Source organism: Anarhichas minor, unplaced genomic scaffold (genome assembly GCF_050575085.1).
Source record: "Anarhichas minor isolate MPS153535 unplaced genomic scaffold, ASM5057508v1 ptg000017l, whole genome shotgun sequence".
NCBI classification, from domain to species: Eukaryota; Metazoa; Chordata; class Actinopteri; order Perciformes; family Anarhichadidae; genus Anarhichas; species Anarhichas minor.
The window spans coordinates 9,830,182-9,853,590 of NW_027466463.1; the positions used below are offsets into that span (position 1 = coordinate 9,830,182).

At 44.0% G+C, this 23,409-nt stretch overlaps 2 protein-coding genes across 5 annotated transcripts in view; one reads left to right on the plus strand and one right to left on the minus strand.

The window, feature by feature from the left end:
* fscn2b (fascin actin-bundling protein 2b, retinal) lies at positions 1–16,166 on the minus strand. The gene is made up of 8 exons (XM_076093402.1): positions 12,921–16,166; positions 9,708–9,881; positions 9,289–9,387; positions 8,403–9,129; positions 2,126–2,282; positions 1,418–1,539; positions 1,141–1,308; positions 1–972 (listed from the first exon to the last, which is right to left on the minus strand). The coding sequence occupies exons 3-8, from the start codon at positions 9,379–9,381 to the stop codon at positions 767–769; spliced, it is 1,473 nt and encodes a 490-aa protein (XP_075949517.1). The 5' UTR covers positions 9,382–9,387; positions 9,708–9,881; positions 12,921–16,166; the 3' UTR covers positions 1–766.
* Positions 15,749–23,409, plus strand: part of LOC142951689 (uncharacterized) — a 13,570-nt gene continuing 5,909 nt past the window's right edge. The window contains exons 1-4 of one of the 4 annotated variants that reach the window (XM_076093404.1): positions 15,749–17,042; positions 21,576–21,724; positions 22,099–22,283; positions 22,389–22,526. In XM_076093404.1, coding sequence (XP_075949519.1) covers positions 22,488–22,526 — 39 coding nt within the window. In that variant the 5' untranslated portion in view covers positions 15,749–17,042; positions 21,576–21,724; positions 22,099–22,283; positions 22,389–22,487. Of the gene's footprint in view, positions 17,043–19,670; positions 21,725–22,098; positions 22,284–22,388; positions 23,205–23,409 lie in introns of those variants that run through there. The other 3 variants (XM_076093406.1, XM_076093403.1, XM_076093405.1) reach the window with 3 other exon arrangements.

The following is a 23,409-nucleotide window of genomic DNA, read 5'->3' on the forward strand; positions in this document are numbered from 1 at the left end:
TAGAAGTGTATTTTTAATCTTTATGTTCATAAAAGACAGAAGAAATGTAGAAAAACAAAAACAGACAAATGCAATTTCCAACCCCTGCCAGTTGCTTCCTATTAGTAATGCCGCCATGTACACAAGTCTTGGTTACAGTCTAGCTTCTGGAAACCCAATCATTCTTCTCTCCAAATAAACATCCTCGGACAGCGGCGCCATGCTAATGACTGCCTTACTAGCAATGGTGACCATGTCAGTCTCACGTGGCCCCCTGATTCATGTGCTTCTTAGACTGGATGAGTGTCATCATTCCACACCTGCATTTAGCACTTTGTTGCCTTGCTGTCAATAACGTAGTAGCTGTCAAGGCGTTGGTAGAAAAAGTTTGGAAGATGGAGAAGAGGAGAAAGATGATGCCCAGAAAAGATGGGGTTTGCATCTGCAGGGGTTCAAGGACATTGAGAGATCTACACGGCATTATTGAAAGGAGCGCATTGAAAAAACAATCGCAAGGAACAACACAAAAACTTGAATGTTCATTCACACTAACTGTCTGCTGTTCACTCGAGACTTATCTTGGCTGAGTATAGTCAGTTCGTGTTGCACTTTCTCCTGTCGTGTGAGGCAATTATCTGTTGTGAGGTCTCTGTTGTGACCCCTTTGTAACAAGAAGGTGAAAGAAAAGTGGGATAAAATCAGGTCAGGCTGGAACTCGTCTCTGATGAGTAACCGTCTTTCTCTAGATGAAGCATTGATTGGTGTTGGGGACTAATATTGGATTGTGTTAATACTCCCACAGGGCTGATCTGCTCAGGCTGAGTCCGTCTCCCTTCAGCGTGCCTCCCTGGTCTCCACGCAGGTATCTGCCGTTCTTGTCACGGATGGCGAGGCGACCCTGCTCCAGGAGCTCCAGGGTGAAGTCCTCAGGGGCCTCGCCGTCTGAGCACACCAGTCCGGCGCTGTTCACGTACCAGAACCGACCGTCCACGCCTGCAAGTGTGAACACGCAAAGAGTAGAGCAGCAGCAGAGTGTCAGTGAACTGCACTTGATGTTTTTTCGTCGCTGAAACACAGATATGTTTGAGAGAAGGGAGCAACAAAAAAGAAGAAGAAGAAGCAGAGATTAAATCAATCTTGTTTGAGTGGGTACATCCTGACCTTTAATATGGTACGCCCCATTGCTGAATTGCAGGGTGAAAATGTCATAGACCGATCTGCTGCCGTCCAGTAAGTTGGAGTTCTTGTGGTGGCAGATGAATCCGTTCTCTCCTCTCAGGATCAGTATGGGTCGGTTGATCAGCTTCAAAGTGAGCTGCTCGTCCTCGCCTGACAGAAGGTGACGGGCAAATTATGAAGCCACATCAGAGGGGACCACAAGGGAAGTCAGAGTGAGGAGGTGGATAGAGAAGAACAAAACCTAACATTTTCTTTTTACCTATGGAGTCACTGACAGCCAGCAGCTGGCCGTTCTTCTTGGTGCAGATGTATTTTCCATTGTTAGCCTTTAGTGCCACCCTGTGGCCAAGCCACTCCACTGAAAACATGGTGTTTGCTGACCTGCGTGGGCATCACAGGGGAGAACATTAGTCTTTCCTTGCTTTTAAGAGCTTTTGGAAATAATGTGATTGCACATATAAGGTAAAGCAGGTCAACTAAGACAGACTGAAGTTTTTACAAAAATCAAATTTACCAAGATAGGTTTAGGGGGTGAGATCATGTACTCAAACCAGTGACATATCACTATATTCATGCAAGCAACTATGCCTATTATTTTCATTCTTTCAGTGTTAGTCATCAATAACTTCTATATTCAGTAGATTACATTTTTATGACTGACTTGCATTTTCAATGACACTTTTTTGTGTTCTTTGAGAACGGGTCGGAGACAATATAGCATTATTCCTCAAATAAATATCTGCAGTTGTGTCATGAAATCCCCTTTAAATTGTATAAAGCATTCATTTACATTTATAACTTGTATGTATCTCCTAACTGTTATGTTTCGACAGTGAGGTAATCATTGAACAGTTCCTTTTGTAGGCCCATATCTGTATATATATAATATAAAATATAGAACTGACACATACAATTGATCATGCATCCACTTTTACTCTGCACAAGTTACATGAGAGCATTCACTCACACTTCAGTGGCAGTAATCTGGATGCCTCCGTGGGCCACCAGATCCCAGTAGTTCCCTTGGCTAGTGCGCAGCGTACACTTCCTGGTTTCCTTGTCGATCTCCATCTGAAACGTCTCCATGTCCGTCTCATCTTCCTGATTGGCTGCAAGGCTTACTCCTGGGAGGGCGTAGCAAGCATGCGATGTCATTAATACTTCAACAGTGAAGCTCGAGGGCTATTTAGTGTCTGGAGAAATCCATCCATTCGCCGCTCTTCACAATGTGTTATTGATGGTCACTTTCCATTTCAGTCATTTGTATGTACAGTATGCAATTGCTGCTGAAACGTAAGGAAGCATCAATATACGTGTTCACATAAATACATGGGATTGTACTGAGTGGGTCTAATTTGTTCATAAAAGAAATTTCTCTACAGGCCTCTTTTTTTTTCCTTTTTGGATTCTAAGTGCAAGTCGAAAACCAACAATGTAATTTGGGAAAACAGCGTCATAGCAGCTTGCTCATCAGGTTGTATTGTATGTAGGCTGTTTAGGTTGGCCCAGCATGAAAGAGTTGGTAATCACATTTGATCCTGGGATGTTGGGTTATTTTTAAGCGATTATGTCTTCCACTGCACCCTTGCTCTGATGAGCCAAGGATACACTTTCCTGAGGGTAAACACATTTTCACTGATTGATGTTCTGGATGCATTAACAGACAGAATATATATGTAAATCAAATAAATGCACTAATTGTGCCCTTGCAGGAAAATCTTCCAGAGACAAGCGATCGCACACTAAACGTGTAGAATGCATGCTTCTTATAATAAAATGTGCTATACAGAGATAACAGAGATAACACTCTCACCCTGCATGAATGACATCGACTACTTCACAAACCAACATAAAGCACACCGTTGATTGCCAAACACTTTATAGAAAGCACTCAAAAACCAATTAGTATAGCATTCCCATTGCTCACACATGGGAGAGTATTGGTGTCAAACCATGACAAACACAAGACAGTGACATCACTCCCTTTCTGCTTTGATTGGTGGTTTAGTTTCCAACGTCAGAAGGCAGCTTTACTATCAACCACCTCTCTATTTCAGAAGTCCTTTGTGACATTAAAACAGGCAACTGTTATATTTCAACTGTCAACATTATGATAAATGTTGGCAGAGAAAAAACAATTGCTGGTCAGCACCAAGAGACAGATTGCAGAGAGCCAAATCCCAAATTAGATTAAATTAGATGCATTTCCTTAATCCTTTAACAGCACTGCACTCATGTGTGCTTATCAGCCCCCCCCCCCCCCCCCCCTTCTCTCTATGCTCCCCTCTCTGGTCCCCCTTCTCTAACTTCCTCCCTTCCCCCATCTCTCCCCCTCCTTACCCCTGACCCCCTATACCTCCCACCACCTCCCACCATCACCCCACCTCCGGCCCTGCCTATCTGCCCTCTTCACAGCGGGGCTCTGATGTAATCAGCTTTCAAGTGCTACCGGTCCAATCCCTCAATCCCCTCAATAAAAGAATAAAGGAAAAACTGGAAAATACCAGAGGATTTTATGGTCCACACTTAGCGGGATGCACAGATAATTACCAACCCCTCTCAACCCCCAAGCTAACGGGGCAATGAAGGATCAAGCATATGGAAAACATGCCAAAAAATGTAACAGCAGTAACTGGCTACGTTGTTGTTTTTACATCTTAAAGGATAGAGGAGACTATTATTTAACCAATAAGAACCACATTTTATTTGACAACAGAGCTTTAAAAAAAAAAATCGCACTTGGGCATGGCATAAATCAATCGTACCTCATAGAGTGCTGCTGGGATGATGTATTTTTGTAGGCCGACCCCGGCAGTGAACATCGCACTGGTTCCCTCCATAAAAAACTGCCAATGGGATTTTTCCATTGGATTTTGGATTATTGCAGAAAACAAACTCTGTGGCAAATACAAGTTCATGACACTTACACAGTTTGTCCAGCAAGATAATCTTCACAAATGAAATGAACTGTTACGATTTTTGAGTACAATCACCAGAAGTATAAAAGCTAACGTCATATGAAAACACTCTGACAGAGACAAGACAGGCCGTGCTAGAGGTTCAGCGAGACTCTATTTCGGCACAGCAGTGCTTTGATTTAATCCTAACGCAAGCATGCTAACGTGCTCGCCAAATCTGAAACACAAAACTGACTATACTTCATATACTGAATCAGCATCGTCACTGAACCAACTAAGCGGCTTTTGAAAGTCATGGCACCTCCTTCCCTTTCTCGAAGGCACAACAGATGAAGGCCATGCTTTCTAGGAAAGTGCACCCATGTCCTGCGTGGTAATCCATCCGCCAGTTGTTCACTCGACATTTCAGTCTGGACCAAAGTGGCGGACCAACCGATTGACCAACAATGCCATCGCTAGAGCCATGCCGCTAACGTGGCAACCAAAGACAAGACATTGTCTGCATGTCCTGAGTTAGGTCAACTCAGGTTTCTCCTATATTTTATGGCGATGTGCTCTAAAGGCATCACAAGTGATAAACCTGAGCTCACTATGATACGCTGCATCAAGGAGTTTAAGGCTACTCAGGGATGCATGCATACAAAATACATCTGCATAATACAACATAGATGCACATGACCGTACCAGTTTGAAAAGCCTGGTTGCAGCAGTTTTTTCATTGAAAAAACAAAACAATTTCATCATACATTTTTGATACTCGTTGTTCAGCCTTAGCCTGTGGTTCATGACAGTGTGAATCCCATTCGTGTTAAGATTCTTTTGAGTGCGTTTTGCTTTAATATGATATCTACAGACTGGAGGATGGAGAAAGGGGATGACATTGCGACAAAGATGTCATGGTTACTGAGCTACCGGGACGCTTTAATCACATCTTATTCACACCCGATAAACTAGGTATCATGAGGTCTTACAACTGGTGAATTATCACTGATCTTAAGTGCATTTGAAGCATACATTTCTGCCCCTCTACTCCGCACCTATGCCTGGGGGCCCATCACTTTCATTCTGTCTCATCCCGACTCAATGTCATGCTTTGTCTACCTATTCCATGTGTCCATTTCACACTAATTCAACCCAAAAATGATCCTCTGACAGGGCTCAGCTGGGACCTCGCAGACACTATCTGATAGATGAGAGGAGAGGGGACAGAGGAAGGAGAGAAGGACAGAGGAAGAGAAAGAAACAGAGAATGGGGGGAAAAAGAGATTAGATACGCTGAAATCCAAGCCAGCAATCTGAGGATATCAATTGCAGGATTGATGACCACCTTTGACACAGCAGTTGGTCAAGCATACGAAATAAGGTGTTGTCATCACAGCCACGACCACCGATAAACTATGCACGGTGCGCTCCTAATCAGTACGCTTGCTGGTGCATCTACAAAAACACACTCACAAAAGCACACATCAGCAGTGCCACATTTTGGAACAGACCCCAGATCCAGCTCCACTTTCTGGCGTTGTCCTACCTGCAGGCTGCAAGTGGAGCAGGCCTCACTAATCCATCAGCGATAGCTGGCTCTGACATCTATTATTAATGGTAAGCTGCTGCCACTATCCCCCTGTCCCTTATTTTCGTCATTCTCCCAATCCTTCATCCTGCGCAACTGCATTTTCTGTTGTTGTTTTTCCGTCCACTCGTTTTTTTTCTCCGTGAATGCGTGTGTGCATCACGTGTGCATGCTTGTATTTATGTGCATGTGTGTTAATGAAAAGTGTGTCTCATTGGACTATCATCTCTTTTTTACTTTCAGCGTACAGCGAACCACAGGGAGATAATGAGAGACATGATGGCAGATCTACATGACACAAAAACACACCCACACACACACACACACACCCCCACACACACACATTACACCGCAGGCAATAAAGATAAAGAACAACTCAGGGACAGACTGAATTTTCTGCATTCCATTGCATTCCTTTCACAATTTTCTATCTGAATGCAGCTGTACCTCATAACAGGTGACCCTCTTTTATTACTAACCCATTTACTGCTTTCGTACTCGCTTTAAAATAGATAGCCAATGTGACTCCTCTGCGCTAAATGGAGCAGAAACAATGGCGCTAATATATGTGTAAAGACACAGGTGACATAAGGTAGGATAAAGAGCCCACCTGTCTCCACACATTCTCCTATTGTCCTCAAATCCTTTGAGAGTTGTATCCTCGATTCTCTGCTTTCCATTTTCTCTGCATCTCCTTAATCATCATGGTAGAAGGTAACAGGGTATTTTTACCCGAGTACTGAAGGATTTGAAGGAACAAGCATGGAAGGATCTTCCAAATTTGTGCTCTGTCCCTCTTTTAGTCCAACTTAACAATGTAACCTTTCACCTAATACACTGTAGGTCTTTTGTCTTTGATAGTTTGTTTCCTAGATTTTCCGCAGCACATCAGCACTGACTGACGTGCTGGGGGTAACCGGGTTAGATTAGAGGGTTAGAGTGGGACTCACAGGGGCAGAAGCTTTGGCCCCAGGTGAGAGGCAGCTTGGGTTTCTGAAAGCAGACCCCCCCCCCCCCCGCCTTCCAGGAACAGGGGCCAACTTCATCAATAATTCAACACACCTCAACTCACCACTCGCCGCAGCAGGATGGTACGGTTGTGTGCGGGGGTGAGTGTGTGAGGAAGATAAAGCTTTTGTTTGTACAGAACAAGTGTAGGAAGAGAGAGTGAGAAAGGAAGAGATAGACAGTAACAGAAAAATGTGAGCATGCTGCAAGTATTTCTGTCCGTGCATACGTTCGTACATGAAGCTGCTCTATATACTGAATGTGTGTGTGTGTTATACTGCACCACATCTTTTCCTTCCCTTCAACCAATCAGTTTACAGTGCTCCCAGTCGTTTGGTTTCTGCCCGAAGCTCCCACTGCTACCCAGGAACAATGAGCGGGGAGAGATTCAGTTACTGCACCCAGGACTGAAGTAATTCGACCCTGCAGACAAGAATCTGCAGCCAGTGGATGGGTGTCATGACCGAGTATGCTGACAAGCACGGTTGGTGTATGCTAATCTACCCCAAATCCAGCTTCAAATCAGACCAGCAAACCATTTAGAATATCAGCAACTGAACACTTGTCCAAGTCCGTCTAGTGCAGCTCCTGTTAGATGAAACCCGATCGTCACAATTAGTTTTTCTAGGATTTGCACTGATCAAAGAAATTCAAACCTTGTTTTTGTGGGAAAAAAACCCATCAACTTTGAAGCCAATGTGGAGCCGGTGTAATCCATCAGTATAGTAGTGTGGTGTTGGGCCTGCATGCTGATCAAATAACGCACTCCAACAGCCCTGTCACCAGACTGAAGAGTAAATACATAATACAGTATCAACAGAGCAGCACTGTACAGCATATAGGTTACAAGCAGCTGTTTCAGTAAGCCCAAAAGGGAAAAGCGTAGAGCGTTAACACCATTACCCAATAAAGCCAGGAGGTACATTTGAGACGGAATGAAAGCGGATTTTCGAAAAAGATTACCATTCATGACGGATTATTTGGCAAAACTTTTTCTATTATAATTGCTGCATTCAATAACGAGTATTCACCGTTTTAGGAATACGACACCTTCTCTGAAAAAACTCGTTGCAAGCTGTTGTTGTGAAATCTATTTCTGTATTCATTCCCAATATAGTTGCACATTAAATCTGTCACGAGTGTAAGACTCAATACCGACAGTGGACTAACCTAAATCAATTGCAGCCCGAAAACGAATGACGTATTTGTCTCAGGTCTCCCAGATGAGGCTGATAGTCTCCCATATCAGCCTCATCTATTTTGTTTTCCTGGAAAGACGCCACTGTCCAATGTGATGTCGATGCATGTTGATGTGCAGACTACACTACCCATAATTACCATGCATCCCTTATCAGTTGTCAATCATTAGAGAGTGGCCTATTTCCTTAACCATGCAGATTAACCATGCCCACAAGTTACTTCCTGTGAATTGTAAGCTCAGTTTCCTGGGGGCGTATCAGTACACAGTATGCATTGTGTACAGGTTAGTAGGAGTAACTTAAGTAGCTGTAGTATTTGTTGCAACTCTGCTTCGTTATGTATGTGAGCAGGTCACTGTGTGTCAGCTAAAGGCTCATGTGACCAACTCCAGGGGCACATAAGGTCAGCCTTTGGCCATTTAATCAGACATTTGGGATCCTGTGAAAGGATTTAGGAAACCTAGGAAGCTGCAAGAGTTGCGGCTTGTAAATGCATGCAAGGCCTCGAGGCAAAAATCTCATACTGATGCGTGTCTGTGTTTTCCTTACCTTGTCTTATGGAGACATATCGCCCATTGGCGGCCATCAGAACCACTTGTGGGTGGCTCTCCTGAAGGTCAAACAGTTCATCTTTGCCCGGCTTGGAGCACCGTCCAGACCTCAGGGTGCCAGTAGGCCCCATAGGAGACAAATACTTCCCCTCACTGTCTTTAAAGGCCAGCTTCCCGCACTTCAGCTCCAGCGTGTACGCCGTGGCCCTGCCTCTCTGCATCAAGAGCTTCCCATCATTGCTGAGGAAGCGGCTGTCGCAGGTCTTAAGGCAGTACTTCCCATCCAGGTAGACAAGTGTCAGGAGCGCTGCCACGCCCCAGGGAATGTTCATATCCACGGCGATTTCCCCGTCCTCCGCGGAGAGGCGGGCGTAACGCTTGCGGGCCACAGACAGCAGGTTGGCCTGCGGATGCAGAGCCAGGTGCACAGCCCACAGCTCGGCATCTGTGATTACCTGGGCAAAGCAGGACAGGTAGTCCCGGGAGCCACCAAAGAAGCGGAGGTGCTGCTCCGACTGCAGGGCCCAACGACCATCTGATTGAGCCACGATGAGAAAGCGGCAGTCAGAATTTTGTCCGTCAGCCTCACCGATAACTTTGCCGTCCTTGTCAGAGGCCAGGTAGCGTCCCAAGTGGCTACGAAAGTAGACCACCTGGGTGTCCTGAGAGTCCTGCTCTAGAGTCCATATCTGCTTCTTCTTCAGGCTGGGTGCTGACGCGTTCACCTGAGAGAGAAGCAAATGATCCAAGATAGGAGCATGAAGGCCTTTCATCCTTAGTCTTATGTTCTCTGTATAACAAGTTCATGCCGAAACACAAAAGAAAGACTTGCACAGACACCAAAAATCATGTTAAAACTCTTCTATTGGAGGACATGTTTGTACCTTGAAGCCAAAGGCCTCAGCAGTGAGGTAGCGACCCTCATGGTTGATTAGACCAAACTGCAACTTCAAGGGACGGTTCCCATTAGCAGGCATCTTCACCTGTGGATTCAAGAAAAAGGAGAACAAGAGGTGAGACAAGTTAAGGATGTGGGGAAGAGTGGGAAAGGAGAAACAGGATAGGCCAAAAGACCTGACATGGGATGCAGAAGTGAGCATTATGCCTTAAAGAAGGGCGGTGTAAAGACTTGTTTAAAGAGGTGAGGAATAAGGAAGGGGATGGATGAAATGAGAACGTCTTAAAGACAGGAAATCAATTCATTAAGGTACAGTATAAAAAGCACCCCATAGACCACAAATTCCTTCCCCCGCCCATGGCTTCATTATACATTTTTCCTGCTACAGCCTCCTAATTTACTTACTGTGGTTTTGTGGCTTCCCCTCTGCAGTTTCTGCGGCTCTAATTCCAGCTCCCAGATTTAAGAGGCTTCTTTTGCCAAGCGTCCTCTTGTAATTCTTTCTCTCTCCTCTCCTCCTCTCACTGGCTCTCACGTCCTGTTGATCTGGTCTCCCCTCCACCACCAACTCTCCTCACCCTAATCAGGCAGCAAAGACTTGAGTCAAGCTTGATCTCTCTTTAGTCAACCTCTCTTTCTCTGTAGCCTAAATTTGTTCTGGACTGCTTGCTTCCAATTCTGCAGCTGACCCCCTCTCTCTCTCTCTCTCTCTCTCTCTCTCTCTTGTTGAACAGTGCTCTCTCGTCCAGCCTCACTCTTGCTTGACTTGTTATTCACCCTGAAGGCTCAATCACCTTGTCCCACCTGACTAGCCTTCCCTTGGGTTTTGATTTTGCCCCTCCTTTGGTTCCTTTTGCTGACTATCTTTGGATCAGGTCGAATACACTGACCTTCTTCTTCACCCTTCCTTGAAGTCCAGGTTCCTCGTTTGTCAGACAAAAGTTTGATCAATGAAGAAGAACATCCTCGGCGGTCCTGCTAATTTTATAGTAACGCATTGAAGGACTCCTTCACTCTTCCCCCTAAACATAAGCCGTCCATCACAGCTGAACTCAGCAACAAAGGGTGCTCGCCTCTGTAGTCTTAAGCCTCTCTCTGTCGCTCTTTCCTGCCATCCTCTCCTTCTCTCTCTCTGCCTTTCTGTAACCCGCCATGTGTATAATCCTGCCTTTCTCTGCGCTTTATTCTGAGCTCTGCACTTCGCCTCTTTCTGTGACACATAAAGACAGGTAAGTAGAAACAATGCGCGCACACACACGCACACATGCACACACAGCACCGGGTAACCAGAGCACTCCCCGTGCCTCTGGGGTAGTATTCTGAGTGCGGCTCCCCTTACTTGCCTATGCTGGGGGTTAAGTTACACACCTTCTCTGATTGCAAGCTCTCTGGGTCAGTCCTAATGGGAAATGTGTCTGAGAGGCCGAGGGAGTCGCACTCTACATCCAAATTTAGGAGACAAACAAAGGGAAAGGAGATGGTGGATTTTGTAAAGGAAACAATAATAAGCTAATCAACATATGGGGTTTTAAATGACTGTGTGTGTGCAGCAAGTGCATGTGTGTGTGTGTGTGTGTGTGTGTGTGTGTGTGTGTGTGAGTAATCAACCTTGCCAATCAGCCTATTATAAGTCTTCTTTGCAGAGTAAACAGACGTGTCTGTTCCTGAATCCATCTAATCCTCAAACCAATCATCCCAACCTGGCTAATCTACCGGCACAACCCCTCCCGACTCCTCACAAACACAAACACACACACACACACGCACGCACACACACACACACGCGCGCGCACACACACACACACACACACACACACACACACACACACACACACACACACACACACACACACACACACACACACACACACACACACACACTCCCCTCCTCCTGCTTGTCAAAGGCTATAAACATACACATAGACTCAATGACCCACAGCAACATGCGTGTCATCACCACACACACACACAAAGGTTAGAGTAGGGTCCAAGGGTTCATAGTAAACACCACCCACCCACAGATTTACTCCTCCTGACCCAGACTTGAACTGCTGCGCTTTACGCAAAATGTGATACACAATGTGTGTCATACACACACACACAAACACAGATACTGAAGGACATGAGTGCTGTAATTGAGTGTGTGAACACTAAGCAGACGATCATCGCACATTTCTGAGATGTAGGCTTGAGATCAGCTTCCCTAAACTTTGCTTTTTTTCTGCTAGTTTTATCCCCACAGTAGCAACTACTACGTCCAAAACTAAATACTAGATACGATAAGAGGACAGGAGCAGACCGCTGGCTTTGCAAAATATTTTTTTTTTTCAAAATGATCCATTCGAATGTTTCAATATCATGAAGATGATCCCTTTTACCCACACAATATCTACTTAGGAACCTTACAAATCCTTCAAAATGTCCTAAAACCAACACTGGGATCAGACATGAAGCCAAACCTGTGGCTGTGGTGGTTTTTGTTATTCTTTAATGATTTTACTAGTTGCTGTAATGAACTATAGGCACCGGGTAATTTGGGTTCTACTAATTGATTTTAAATAATTATAACTTTTTCATTACAAACTTCATTTTTTGGGAGAATTTTGAAGGCCTACAGATGATTAAAGCTGACGCTGTCACGTGTATGTGTGTCATATCTTTTTAATAATGGCCATATGATAAAGGAAAGTGTTCATTAAAATGCTGACTCTTCACATCAGTGTTTATATCAACTGTTATTATCTAAATGAGGATATTTAATGAGACTCCGTTCAAAAACTAAAGTCTTAAAAAATGTTGTATTGGTAATTATTATAGGTGTTTTTCCAACTGTCTCTCATACAGCAACTAAAAAACTAAAATTGCAATGCTGACAAGTAGCTCTGAGTCATCACTATAAGATGAGGATATTACTGACTGTTGAATGACTGGTATGTGTAACGTTTCTGGTACATAAATCTGACTCCCCTCATAGCTCACAAGGCTCTGTTGCTCAACCTTCGGAGGGCGTCGGCATGAAGCCTGCAAAACCATTTTCAGAGTTTTAGGTTTTCTCTGAACATGTACTATTCAATTGACTTGACGCGTGCCATTCAAACTAAGATTTAAAAGGGCCATTCAATGGCATTAGCAGGGTACAATTAGTTTCTACAATAGGGTAGGCTGCTTTATGTAGTCGATCAGGACATTTGAAAAACACTCTGGTTCACCTGTCTGTTCATATGTGGGTGAATCGCATCACTACAAAGATGTCTGATCTCCTGCTGGTGATCATGCATGTGTGCAGCAACACTGATTGTCTTTAAAATAAACAAAATAATCAGATCCTCACATTTGCCAATGCCTGAACTCCTCATCTGGGAAACCAACACATTCTGTCTCCCTTTCTTATTTAATATACAAATACACACACGAACATGCATACTTACTGTACACACACACACACACACACACACATAGAAAGCACACCACAGAGAGTTGGAGAAAAAGGGAGGCAGGAGGAGCAGATGTACACAAATTTAACAAAACTAAAAAAACAAAGTAAAATACTGTTATTGTTATCAGTCTATTATTTTCATTACCATCACTATTATCACTATTACTGTACTTCCTCCTCACATGTGTCCTATCCTACGCCCCATTAGCTCGCTCTCCGTGGCCCCCCGGGGCCATGTCATCGTCTGCTGTTGTGCCGGCACTCCTGCTGCCGCCGGCACGGTGACGTCCTGTCGATAGCCAACCAGATGTTTTTTTTTCTTTTTCTTTTCGTTTTTTTCTCTCCACCCTTTATTCTGGGACGGAGGCTGTGCAAGGTTCACCGTGGCAACCGTGGAATGGTGCTTTAGAAGCCATTACAGTGGTCCTCTGATGACACTCAAATAGCTATCATTACACCTCCTCCAAGGAGACACAGAAGGGGGGAGGAGGAGGAGGAGGGAGGTGAGAAGGGAAGGGAGAGATGAGGCAAGGGAAAGAAGAGGGAAGGACGGATGGGTGGGGGCTAGGAAGAGAGGAAAAGGGGTGAAGAGGAGGAGAAGATGGAGAGAGAGAGGAAAGTAAGGGGCAACAGCTGAAAGGAGACCAGTTGGAGACGGGTTAAGGGTGCAGGGAGACGGAGGGAGAATCGGCAAATTACACAGGCAGACAGGGATGGGAAACCACGTTAAAGACATAGAAGGTGCATGGAAGAAGGGATGAGGAAGGGAGCGACTGAGGGAGAGAATGGGGAATTCAAAATGACCGTTCTGAGTTAACAGCCTCCAGCCTTTTTCTACCCTATTAAGTTCTATTCTGCCATTACTTGGGACTGCGGGGGGCATGCCTCATACCCCACAGTGCCCCCCCTACACTTACAGACACCCCCTCCCTACACACCGCAAATACACACTCCCTTCCACACTCTTCCTCCAGTCATTCTCTTCCTCCCTTTTTTTCCACTTTAAGTAATTTTCCCCCCGTCCTCTCTCTCGTCTTCAGTTCAATTCCAGAGGTTGTGAACTGAATGAAAGAGAGATCACCTGGATCAATCTTTGAGTCCACTGGTTGTCCTTGTTGTTGCAAAAAGCATGCCAAAACAAGCTGTAAGGGGCTTTTGTTCACTTTCCTTGCTCCATTCCCTGACACATGAATCTGTTTCTGTACAAAATCATATCAGGACCCAAATTTGTACTTAACACCTGGAGTATGCATTTCATGGCAACCTGTTACTCAGTTAAACGTGACTGTCTCAGGGCCGGGTCGTGCCAGAGGAGAACAAGGTTTTACAACGACCGTGTTGGAAATCAAAGGGAAAAGGGGGAGAAAAAGGGAAAACACAGACTCTGTTGAGTATTCTGCGGCCCTGTTAGACTGCTTTGTCATATTTGAGGTGTAAGGGTAACTTCATCAAGGTGAAAAAGGTAAAATAACTGCTTTATATAAACGTAAATCCTCGGATTGTCCTCCTGACATAAGCCCACATAAATGTCTCTTACTTGTTTACCCAGAAGTCACCGTCTTATTTTTCCATAAAACTACACAACTTTTGTAAGAAAGATAATGGAGAAGACTTTTCCTCTTTTCTTGCAGTCACATGTTTTGTGACATGCATGGGAGTATGAATCAATGGGAATAAGTTTGAGGATGCTACCACCCACAAGAGCTTCAGTGGCTAACTGTAATCACTGTCTGGCTGAAATATCAATGATAAAAGACAATCATGTTTCAATGCAAATAAACCAAACACAATTACTGTTCCCAGCATTAAAGGGTTTTTATATGTGAAGGCTGCCCCATATCAACTTTTTCTTACACCTTCATCCTCCCCGCTTTTACATGTTGTGCCATTTCATGAACATTTTCAGAAAGTAATGTAATACAACTATTACCATAAGACCTGTAATGAGAAAACAAACGTTTTAATCACTCTTTCCTACTTTTTATGCATGTTGAAACGTCCTCACACACACACACTCGACCTGGCACGCTCACAATTCTAATTCCCAAAGCCACCACTGAGAGGCAGTGTCAGCCTTCTACTTTGGCTCCTTTATGAGAACCTTGCCTATATATTTTTTGGAGGGTAAAAAAAGAGAGAAGATTGATGCTTGGTTTGTCAGTGTTGGTGCCTGTGTGACTGCATAGCGTAGGAGGGAATGACTTGCTATTTAAAATGGCTGCTTTTAATGTCTCCTTTTTTGGAGGGGGGGGGGGACTTTGCTGAAACTGAAAGGCGTCAACAACACGTGCAGCGTTATCAACTGTAAAACATCAGTGCAATTAAAACGAAAGAGGAGGAGGGGGACTATTTCCCAATGTTTCACTCATTCCCAGTCACTGTACCAGAGTCTGTTTCTCTGCCCTGTACTGCAGGCTGTACATGGTATAACAGGAGCAGGTTTGACCCACAGTTATAGAGCCTGAATCTGTTAATGTGGGTTATACCTCACTGCCAAGCATGCATTCATCATGTGCTTTTAATCCCATTGGTTTTCTTGCATGCTGATTTGATTATGATCAGGGCAACACGCACGCTTGAAAAAGCTGCAGCGCTGCTCTGGTCGCCCCATGTGCTCCACTACAGTTCAGTATATTACCCTCGCTTTTCTTTAAATGTGTCTGAAACAGTCCGGATTAACTGATGTATCGCGTTTCTAAAAACAAACCACCTCTGAATCATTCATTAATTCACATTTGGCTATTACAGTGCGGGTTTCTGTTTTATGGGTAGAGCAGCTCCTTCCTGTGTGGTAGGAAAGAGTTAATAACAAAGGGCTAAACGTGATGAGTGAGGGGACTCTGTGAAAAACAGCGAGCCAATCCGCATCAAGATTAACACCTTGCGCGTTCGTGATTGGTCTAAAGCCTAGTCATTGTTGTATGGAACTCAGAGCCCACGTGGGGGCAAGAACCCTAATTTGAGCTGTCATTGGCGGAGACCCGACACTCAAGACCCGCCCACATGAGTCTCACTGCGTTATTGGCCAAACTGCCGCTATCAACCCCTCCCCTCCCCCCAGCCTTCCTTGCCTCGTTTTTTCATCCGAGAGGAAAGGAAATATCCCTCTCGCGAGCTCGATGGGCTCGCGCGGGCAGCCGCGCCGCCGTTGTCGTCGTCGCTTCACATTTATCAGGAGGCGCGCGAAGTCAGATCTGACATTTCGCACCGATCCTCTTAACGGCCCGAAAATACGAAATAAAAAAAAAACAGATTACTAGATATGATATTTAACTCAGCGTCGACATCGCCGCGCGCGGAGGTTCCCGTTATTTCATTTTAACGCCAATTTCCCCGAGACGTTTGCTCAGCCTGTCTCTCTGTTTCTTCATTTTCTCTCTTCATAAAGAAGCAGCCGCTTCGCTCTGCGTGTGTGCTCTGTGCACACACACACTCTCACACACACACACACACACACACACACACACACACACACACACACACACACACACACACACACACACACACTTGTCTATGTTCATATATGCAGTTTTGCAGCGACAGGACCATTAACCTTTAATGAATTAATTATATTGCTGAAGATTAACAGGCAGGGGAGCTTAATCAAATTTGGTGTGCAAGTATAGCCTCTGGTATTTATCTATCTATTTATCTATCTATCTACCACCTACCTACGTCCTAGGTTCTTTTAACTTTGCTTCTTAACTATTAAATTAGTCTGCATCACTAAAAGGTATGAGTGTTATTAAAGGACTTATTGAAATGTGAATTGGTAGTAGGCTACATTGTTTACTATTTTCCTACAACAGATGAGCGTCTGTCTCAAAGTTAAACATGTCAGTTCGGTGAAATCGGGGCAAAACAGTGAGTGTGTTAAAAGTAAGGCACCCAGGTCATCTAAGACGTGCACATTTTAAAACTAGTTGAATTATAAAAAGTTAATTCTCAGTGCCAGAAAGAAAATTGCAATTGGTGCACTGCCAAAACCTTTGTTGAATGCTAACAAAATCATTGTTCTTATAGCTTGTTCAGATTGTATTAGAAACTACAATCAGCTTTGAATATTGCACTATTTATGTTTTTAAAAATAATTAAGCAAAGCCTCCATGGTAAGCCTGCTAGCTGCGAGCCAGAACTTTTACTCTCTAATCTTTTACTCTCATTTGTTTTCCATTCAGAGATAAAATGAAACCACAAACAAAGCTACATTCACTCCTGCTCTTCGCTCTTTAGCTTGCCAAATTATGTTTTTTTATTTTTTTTGAGCTACCCGCCAACCCTGTCTGCTGTTTGGTCGTGGGCAGGTATGTGTACAGGTTTATCAGAGCTCCATTGCTTCACTGCCGACAGTGGAGATGTTGTCAACAAAAGAAAAAATGAATGGGCTAAGAGCAGCTAAAACGATCTGTAAGAGTTGGGAAGTATTTCTTTATGACTTTAGCATTGTGATTGACCCATTTTACATTACATAGTCATATCATCAGAGTTAATGTAAAAAAAAGAACTAATGCTGGTTTTATGATCAAGAAAATCACAAAATACTACTTAATTTTGCACAGCAAACACCAGGCTTATTTATATATTTAAAGCGTTTTTTACGACATCCTGAACCTGAGTCATTCAGTAACAAATGCAAACTTGATTTTCAGACAATGAAGGGCAACTATTCTCTTGAAATGAAGTCTAGCTGTACTTCGTGAGCCTCACAGACACGCTACAGTGACTCTTCTTGGGATATCTGCCTCCAGAACGTCCCTCGGCCTTCCTCTCCCTCTCCAATTGTTGAATAATGCAGCTAAACTCGACTCGGATTGAATCTCCTGTCCGTTCAGTTCACCTCAGAATCGAGATCAGTCAGCTTTTTCTCGCCTCATCCTATGCCGGAGCCGTGCTGCGGATTTAGCTCGCCTCTGATCCGGCAGCAGCAGGCGAGGCGGCCCTCGCTGTGTCCCGGCTGCAGGAGGGGGAGCCGGGCCAGCAGGGAAGGGGGATACCCCCTGTGTGCGCTCGGCAATTGTTGTCGTGGCGATGGTGGCCGTAGTGGTGGTTGCCAGGGAGATGGCGGTTGCTTGTCTGACCCGTCCCCCTCGTGCTGTCACCAGCATTATTGATGCACGCCGCTGCTTGGCATTGTGGGAGTGCGGGAGGGAGGGCGGAGAGGACAACGGTTAATGAGTTCAGGAGGAACAGGGACTCTCCCTGCTCTCTCCTTCCTTTCTCTGTTTCCTCATCACCTCGCTCTCTCTTGCTCCCTTCCCCTCTCTGCGCCCTCTCCCCCGCCCTTCATTTCTCATGGGTGTCTGTCTTGTGCGAGTGTGCATTAAGAATGTGGTTCTCTCATGATCCATCATGGCAAAATGCACTTTCCCTCTCCTTTACACACACACGCACACACACACACACACACACACACACACACACCTAAACGGCATACAGACGGTGCACTCACAAAAACATGTTCTCCCACACCTTTACTCAAACAGCGTAACTGACTCATTCACAACAACTCCTTTCCCACTCAGTTATACACACACTCATATATACACACACACACACGCTGCCCTGCTGTTATGCCTGAAGGTAGGAGAGCTAGCAAGATTAATAATGACCCCACACTCCCCATAGACAGACCCAAATATACACAGTGTGGAGAGAGAGAGAGAGAGAGAGAGAGAGAGAGAAGGCAAAGAGAATGAGGGGAAGAACAAGGTGAGGCCAAGTGGTGACTAAAGATACACAGTTAAGACACAAAGAGAGAGTGAAAATGTATATTGTTTAGAAAGTGATAAAACGAGAAAAGAAAGAGTGGAAGAAGAAGAAGTGGGAGGCGACACATGCAAGTTTGTGTGAAAGGAGTTGTGGGAGAGAGCACGTCGACGATTCTTTTAATGTTATGAAAGGATGATGGACATGCTTCTAAGAAACTGTTGACTGCTGGTAGGAACATAACTGCTTTTAGGCATTTGAAGGAATAGTCCATGCCAGAGTCTTCCTCGTGAGATCGGTAAAGGTGTGTCATTGACCTGTTCTTGTGTTGATATTGCCAGACAACTTTACAATAATCCTAAAATTATATTGAAGGGTCTCTCAGCTGAAAACGCTAGTTTAGACACACATTGTTTTTCCCCCACACGTAACCAGGCTTAGTGTGAACGCAGCCTAAAGAGAGCGACGGCGAGAGTATTTTCTTTGACAGTGTGTTAGTACCTCACTTTCATTCGCTAAAGCGACCCGCTAAAGAGTTTTTTCAGCTGTCTCCCTTTCTCTCTTTGGGTCACACACACACACACACACACAGGCTTGTACGCATGCCTGTGTGTGTGTGTGTGTGTGTGTGTGTGTGTGTGTGTGTGTGTGTGTGTATAGACAAAAACACTCACAGATACCAGTGGAAATATGAAGACAAATACACACAGAGAGTTACACACGCACGCACACGCACAGAAGCACCGCCATGGATTAATGTGTTTGGCTCAACTATTTCATTTATTACTGTCGGAGGCCTTTTGTGATGAGGGCATTTTTCAGGTTGCTAACCATTATTCCCTCTAGGCCTGAGGCTCATCAAAGGACTGTGTGTGTGTGTGTGTGTGTCAGTGTAAGATTTACTCAGCCTTATGGTTATGGTTATGGTCTAACCAAGTAGTCAGATTTTTTTCTTTCTATTCTTCAGGGGATTCACATTGCCATTTCTGACTGTACTTAATGCTCCCTCCCCATTTGTCAACACAAGCCTTAGCAGCTCGAAGGCCTGTTTGTTTTGCCATGAGAGGATTTTTTTTTTTTTCTTTGCACCTCTTTCATACCTTGAAATATTGCTGAGCGTGCTGTATCCATCAACATACCAAAAGTGTGTGAGGGAGGGGAAAGAGAGGGAGGTAGAGAGGTGGATAGAGAGAGACCACAGCACTCATCTCTGTCCTGATGTGTGTCTCTCCCCCCCCCCCCCCCCCCCCCGCATTAAAATGTGTTTACACAGTCCTCGGATCAACTACAGCACAAATTACATGCACATAGAGATATAAACTCAAACCAGATGGCATTGCTTCTGCTCTGAATAATGGTTGGTATTTGGTTCCGTTTTCACGGGCTTGACTCTGCCATCGCCTCAAGAGTAAATTAATTCATCGGTTTATTCTTGGTTTTCTTTGTTTGCTGAGGAACATTTGTTTTCTGGCCAGTGGGCTAATGTGTGACTGTAATGCAATAATTAATTGAAATCATTCTCGGAGTAGGCCTTGTAAAAGGCAAGAAGTCATCATCATCAGTAGCCTGCCTTCCACCACCACATCATCCCACCATTCACCGATCAACCCACATGTGTGGTTGGCCAGAGTGATCTCACGAGAAGGGGCGCAAATAGCACGTCACTTCAAAGGGACATTCTGTGTGTCATGATGCACATTTTTAAGCTTTCCGCAGGTCATTTCATGCCACGCTGTTAACATTGTGAAACAGCATCTTGGTTGTACTGATGTTGCGTTGTTTACGCACAAAAGCAACACAACGTCACGACAGAAGACACATCACAAACGTCACTAAAGTAACTGGCGAAACTTAAAATAAGTCAACAAAATGTTTGGCTTCACACGGGACACTAACACCAAACTCCTGGGTGATAGTCCTGTGTTTGTTTGACCCAATCCACCTCCCCTGCTGCCCACCATAAGTAGTCTTTTTATATTACGTCACTAGCTCTGAGCGTAGCATTTTCACGCTTTTACATTGCAATCAGTACAGATTAAATTGGGTTAAATCACATGCTAACACACAAAATGACTTCAGAAATTGGCGTGTTAGTCATACACCATTTGGTGAGACCAGGCTGGATTGGCTTAAAGTGTAATGTTGTTGGTGGTGTAGGTGGCGAGAGCTAGCGGAGTTAGCAGGCTCCAGAATAGCAGCTTAGTTTAGAGTCGACAAAACAGAGATTTCCACACAGTCACTTTATTCTACAGAATTTAACAACAACCAAACAATGTCAGGTCTCTACGGGACTATATTCACAAGTCATATGCGAGCAGTGGAACATAGATAGCATAACCTGCTACGAGTTAACTCGATTGACTCGTAGAGACTCTTAACTCATCACAACAAAAGGAGGCACCGCCTGGTGGCACTATTTAACATTACACTGTAATGATTACAGTAATACCACAACTCAGGCTGTTACAACAGGTACTAAAGCACTACAAGTGGTCAACTGAACTGAATATAACTGGTTGAACCAGCAACACGCTGAACATACTACTAAACTGAGGATAGTCAGTCACAGTTATGAGTGGTGATGCGTTCATTTACTGCTGTACGTACTGAAGTGCCCATTTAGATATATTTCAGATTCTGCAGAACAAAACTGCTTTGCTTGAACTGGAGGGTGAGAGTTGACCTGTGCAAGGGTCCTTAAACACGATAAAAACTAAAAATCACAGCTTTTGTGCTGTTGCTGTTGGGTTCCCCTGATTAACGGCTGGATGCGTTTCTATGGGTTGAGAAAGTAAGCCTGCGATCCTAAAAATAAGTTGTCATAAATAATACAAAATAATAAAAAAACGATCATGATTTTCTGAAAACTTGACATCTTGGTAATGAAAGAGTGCTCTATCAGGATGCGGTTCTTATGAACAACATTTTCCCAACACATACAAAAGCAAAAAAACATCTTTCATGTGTTTATTTAATGGATTAAAAGGGCCAAGAGTTAAAGTGTTTTCGGGTCAAAGCTCAGCCACAGAGATAGACAAACATTTACTGTAATGGGAATGCTTCTAACATTTGTAGAAATACAAACTCTGGCCACTGATTTTAATCAACCTCTCAAACTTTCTGGGACACAGGGTCAACTAAAGCTGTACAGTGTGAAAGCCGGTATTCAGGGCTGCCATTCACAAACAGCCTATTACCAAGGCCAATGCACAAAGATGCAGTTGGTGTGTGAGGACCAGAAAACCCAGAGGCCTGGACAGGAGTCTAGTTCTAGTTTCAGGTATTTATACATGATGACTACAACAACACATTTTTTCAATGTCACCTGAAAGAAAATATCACGCGACCATTCACGTACACAACATGCGAGTATTATAGTACTCTTAAATAATAAAAGGTCAGCTTGATACGATCTTCCTCTTTATACTCAAACAAATTTAGTAGAACTTAGTTACAATGCTGTAGGTCTATCACACACACACACACACACACACACACACACACACACACACACACACACACACACACACATCAAAATTACTTTAAAATGAACACTTACAAATCAAAGTTTACTAAATTATGGGTCAATAAATTTGGTCAACACGCACGCGTCTCTCACTCGTTTTCTGTTGTTGTCTGTTTTCACACTCGAAGCTCTGCTGGTGGCTAGAGGTCCCTGTCGCACTGGAGAGCATTTGCATTGTGCAGAACAAAATAAGCATTAATAAGAAAAGGAAAGTCCACGGTTTTGTGTCCATCGCCCTCCTCAAGGCCGCAAACCGTGACTTCAGACGCCGCTCCACAACAGCTGCACAACAGCTGCTAGGAAAGGCATCAAGGTCAGCAACGCCTGTAATCAGTTATTCATGTTGAATTAACCACTATAGTCCATTGATAATCAAGGCTGTTGTTGTTTGTTTTCTTCCGGCGGCGTGACGAATCAGGGAAGGACACGTCATGACTGCTAAGACCCAATCAAGTAACGAACACGGACATCTACGTCATGATTTTCAAAGGTCTCCGGTTCAGCGCCTGTCCACACAATGAGTCACGCCCAGAGTTTTCAAAAGTACCCGGCATCGGTACAGTTTTAAACTCCTTCGTCTTCGGTGCTCTAAAACTCCGGAGTAGTGTGGACGTCAACGTAGCAAAAGATATGAGTTTCACAACGGAAATGTAGCAGTGTGGCTGTAGCTTAAGTGCCACTAACTGAGTACGATTTTCAGCGTGAATTGGCCAAAAAACTTGCTCCACAAGCGGGTCACATTCACAGTCTCCCAGTGCCAGAATACAGTCCATGTAAAAATGCAATTTTTATATTCTAAAAATATAAATGACCGGGCGTTCAAAGCTAATTCATGGTGGTAACAAAACATGTTTAAAAGTTCAAAAAGCCAGACAAAAAGCTACTTACTATAGTTTAACATTTAAGCTATAGTGTGTAGAATTATATTACAAATGGCTTAAAATTCATTAAATGTATTCTTAAAGATATTCTCAGCAGGTGCTGGAGAGACATACCATAAATAAAGACAAACACTTTCAATGTCTAATGGTTCTAATTTCAGCTCTTTGGAAAGTAAATATGTGTGCTGCTGATGATCTTGTTTTTAAAATAATCTCGTGAGTAATGCTGATTGAGGTTGGGGGTGGAGAGTGTGAATGGGGGGGTTCCACACCCACCACATCTACCACATACCATATAGCCTGCGAACTTCTTTTCCTGGTCACAGACCGGACTGCACATCTGTCTCTAAGCTGTAAGTGTGATCGTTTATAGTATTTATTATCAATCGCGGTGTTTGTAACGAGGCTTCTTTCATCAAAGATTAGAACTTCTAAAGACTAAAAATTATTTTACAGTCCTGCTGTTAAAAGTTTGAAAAGTTGTTAAAAACAACAAGATTGAATTTGAATTGAATCCAGTATTTTCTTTGTATCATGAAATATATGTATAGTATGTTA

Bases quoted from the DNA above. Each gene is read 5' to 3' on its own strand.
- fscn2b (XM_076093402.1), bottom strand. From the start codon at position 9,381: ATGCCTGCTAATGGGAACCGTCCCTTGAAGTTGCAGTTTGGTCTAATC. The intron at 1,309-1,417 runs GTAAAAAGAAAA...ACCTTCTGTCAG, and splicing joins GGCTGTCAGTGACTCCATAG to GCGAGGACGAGCAGCTCACT. The intron at 973-1,140 runs GTCAGGATGTAC...TCACACTTGCAG, and splicing joins TGGGGCGTACCATATTAAAG to GCGTGGACGGTCGGTTCTGG.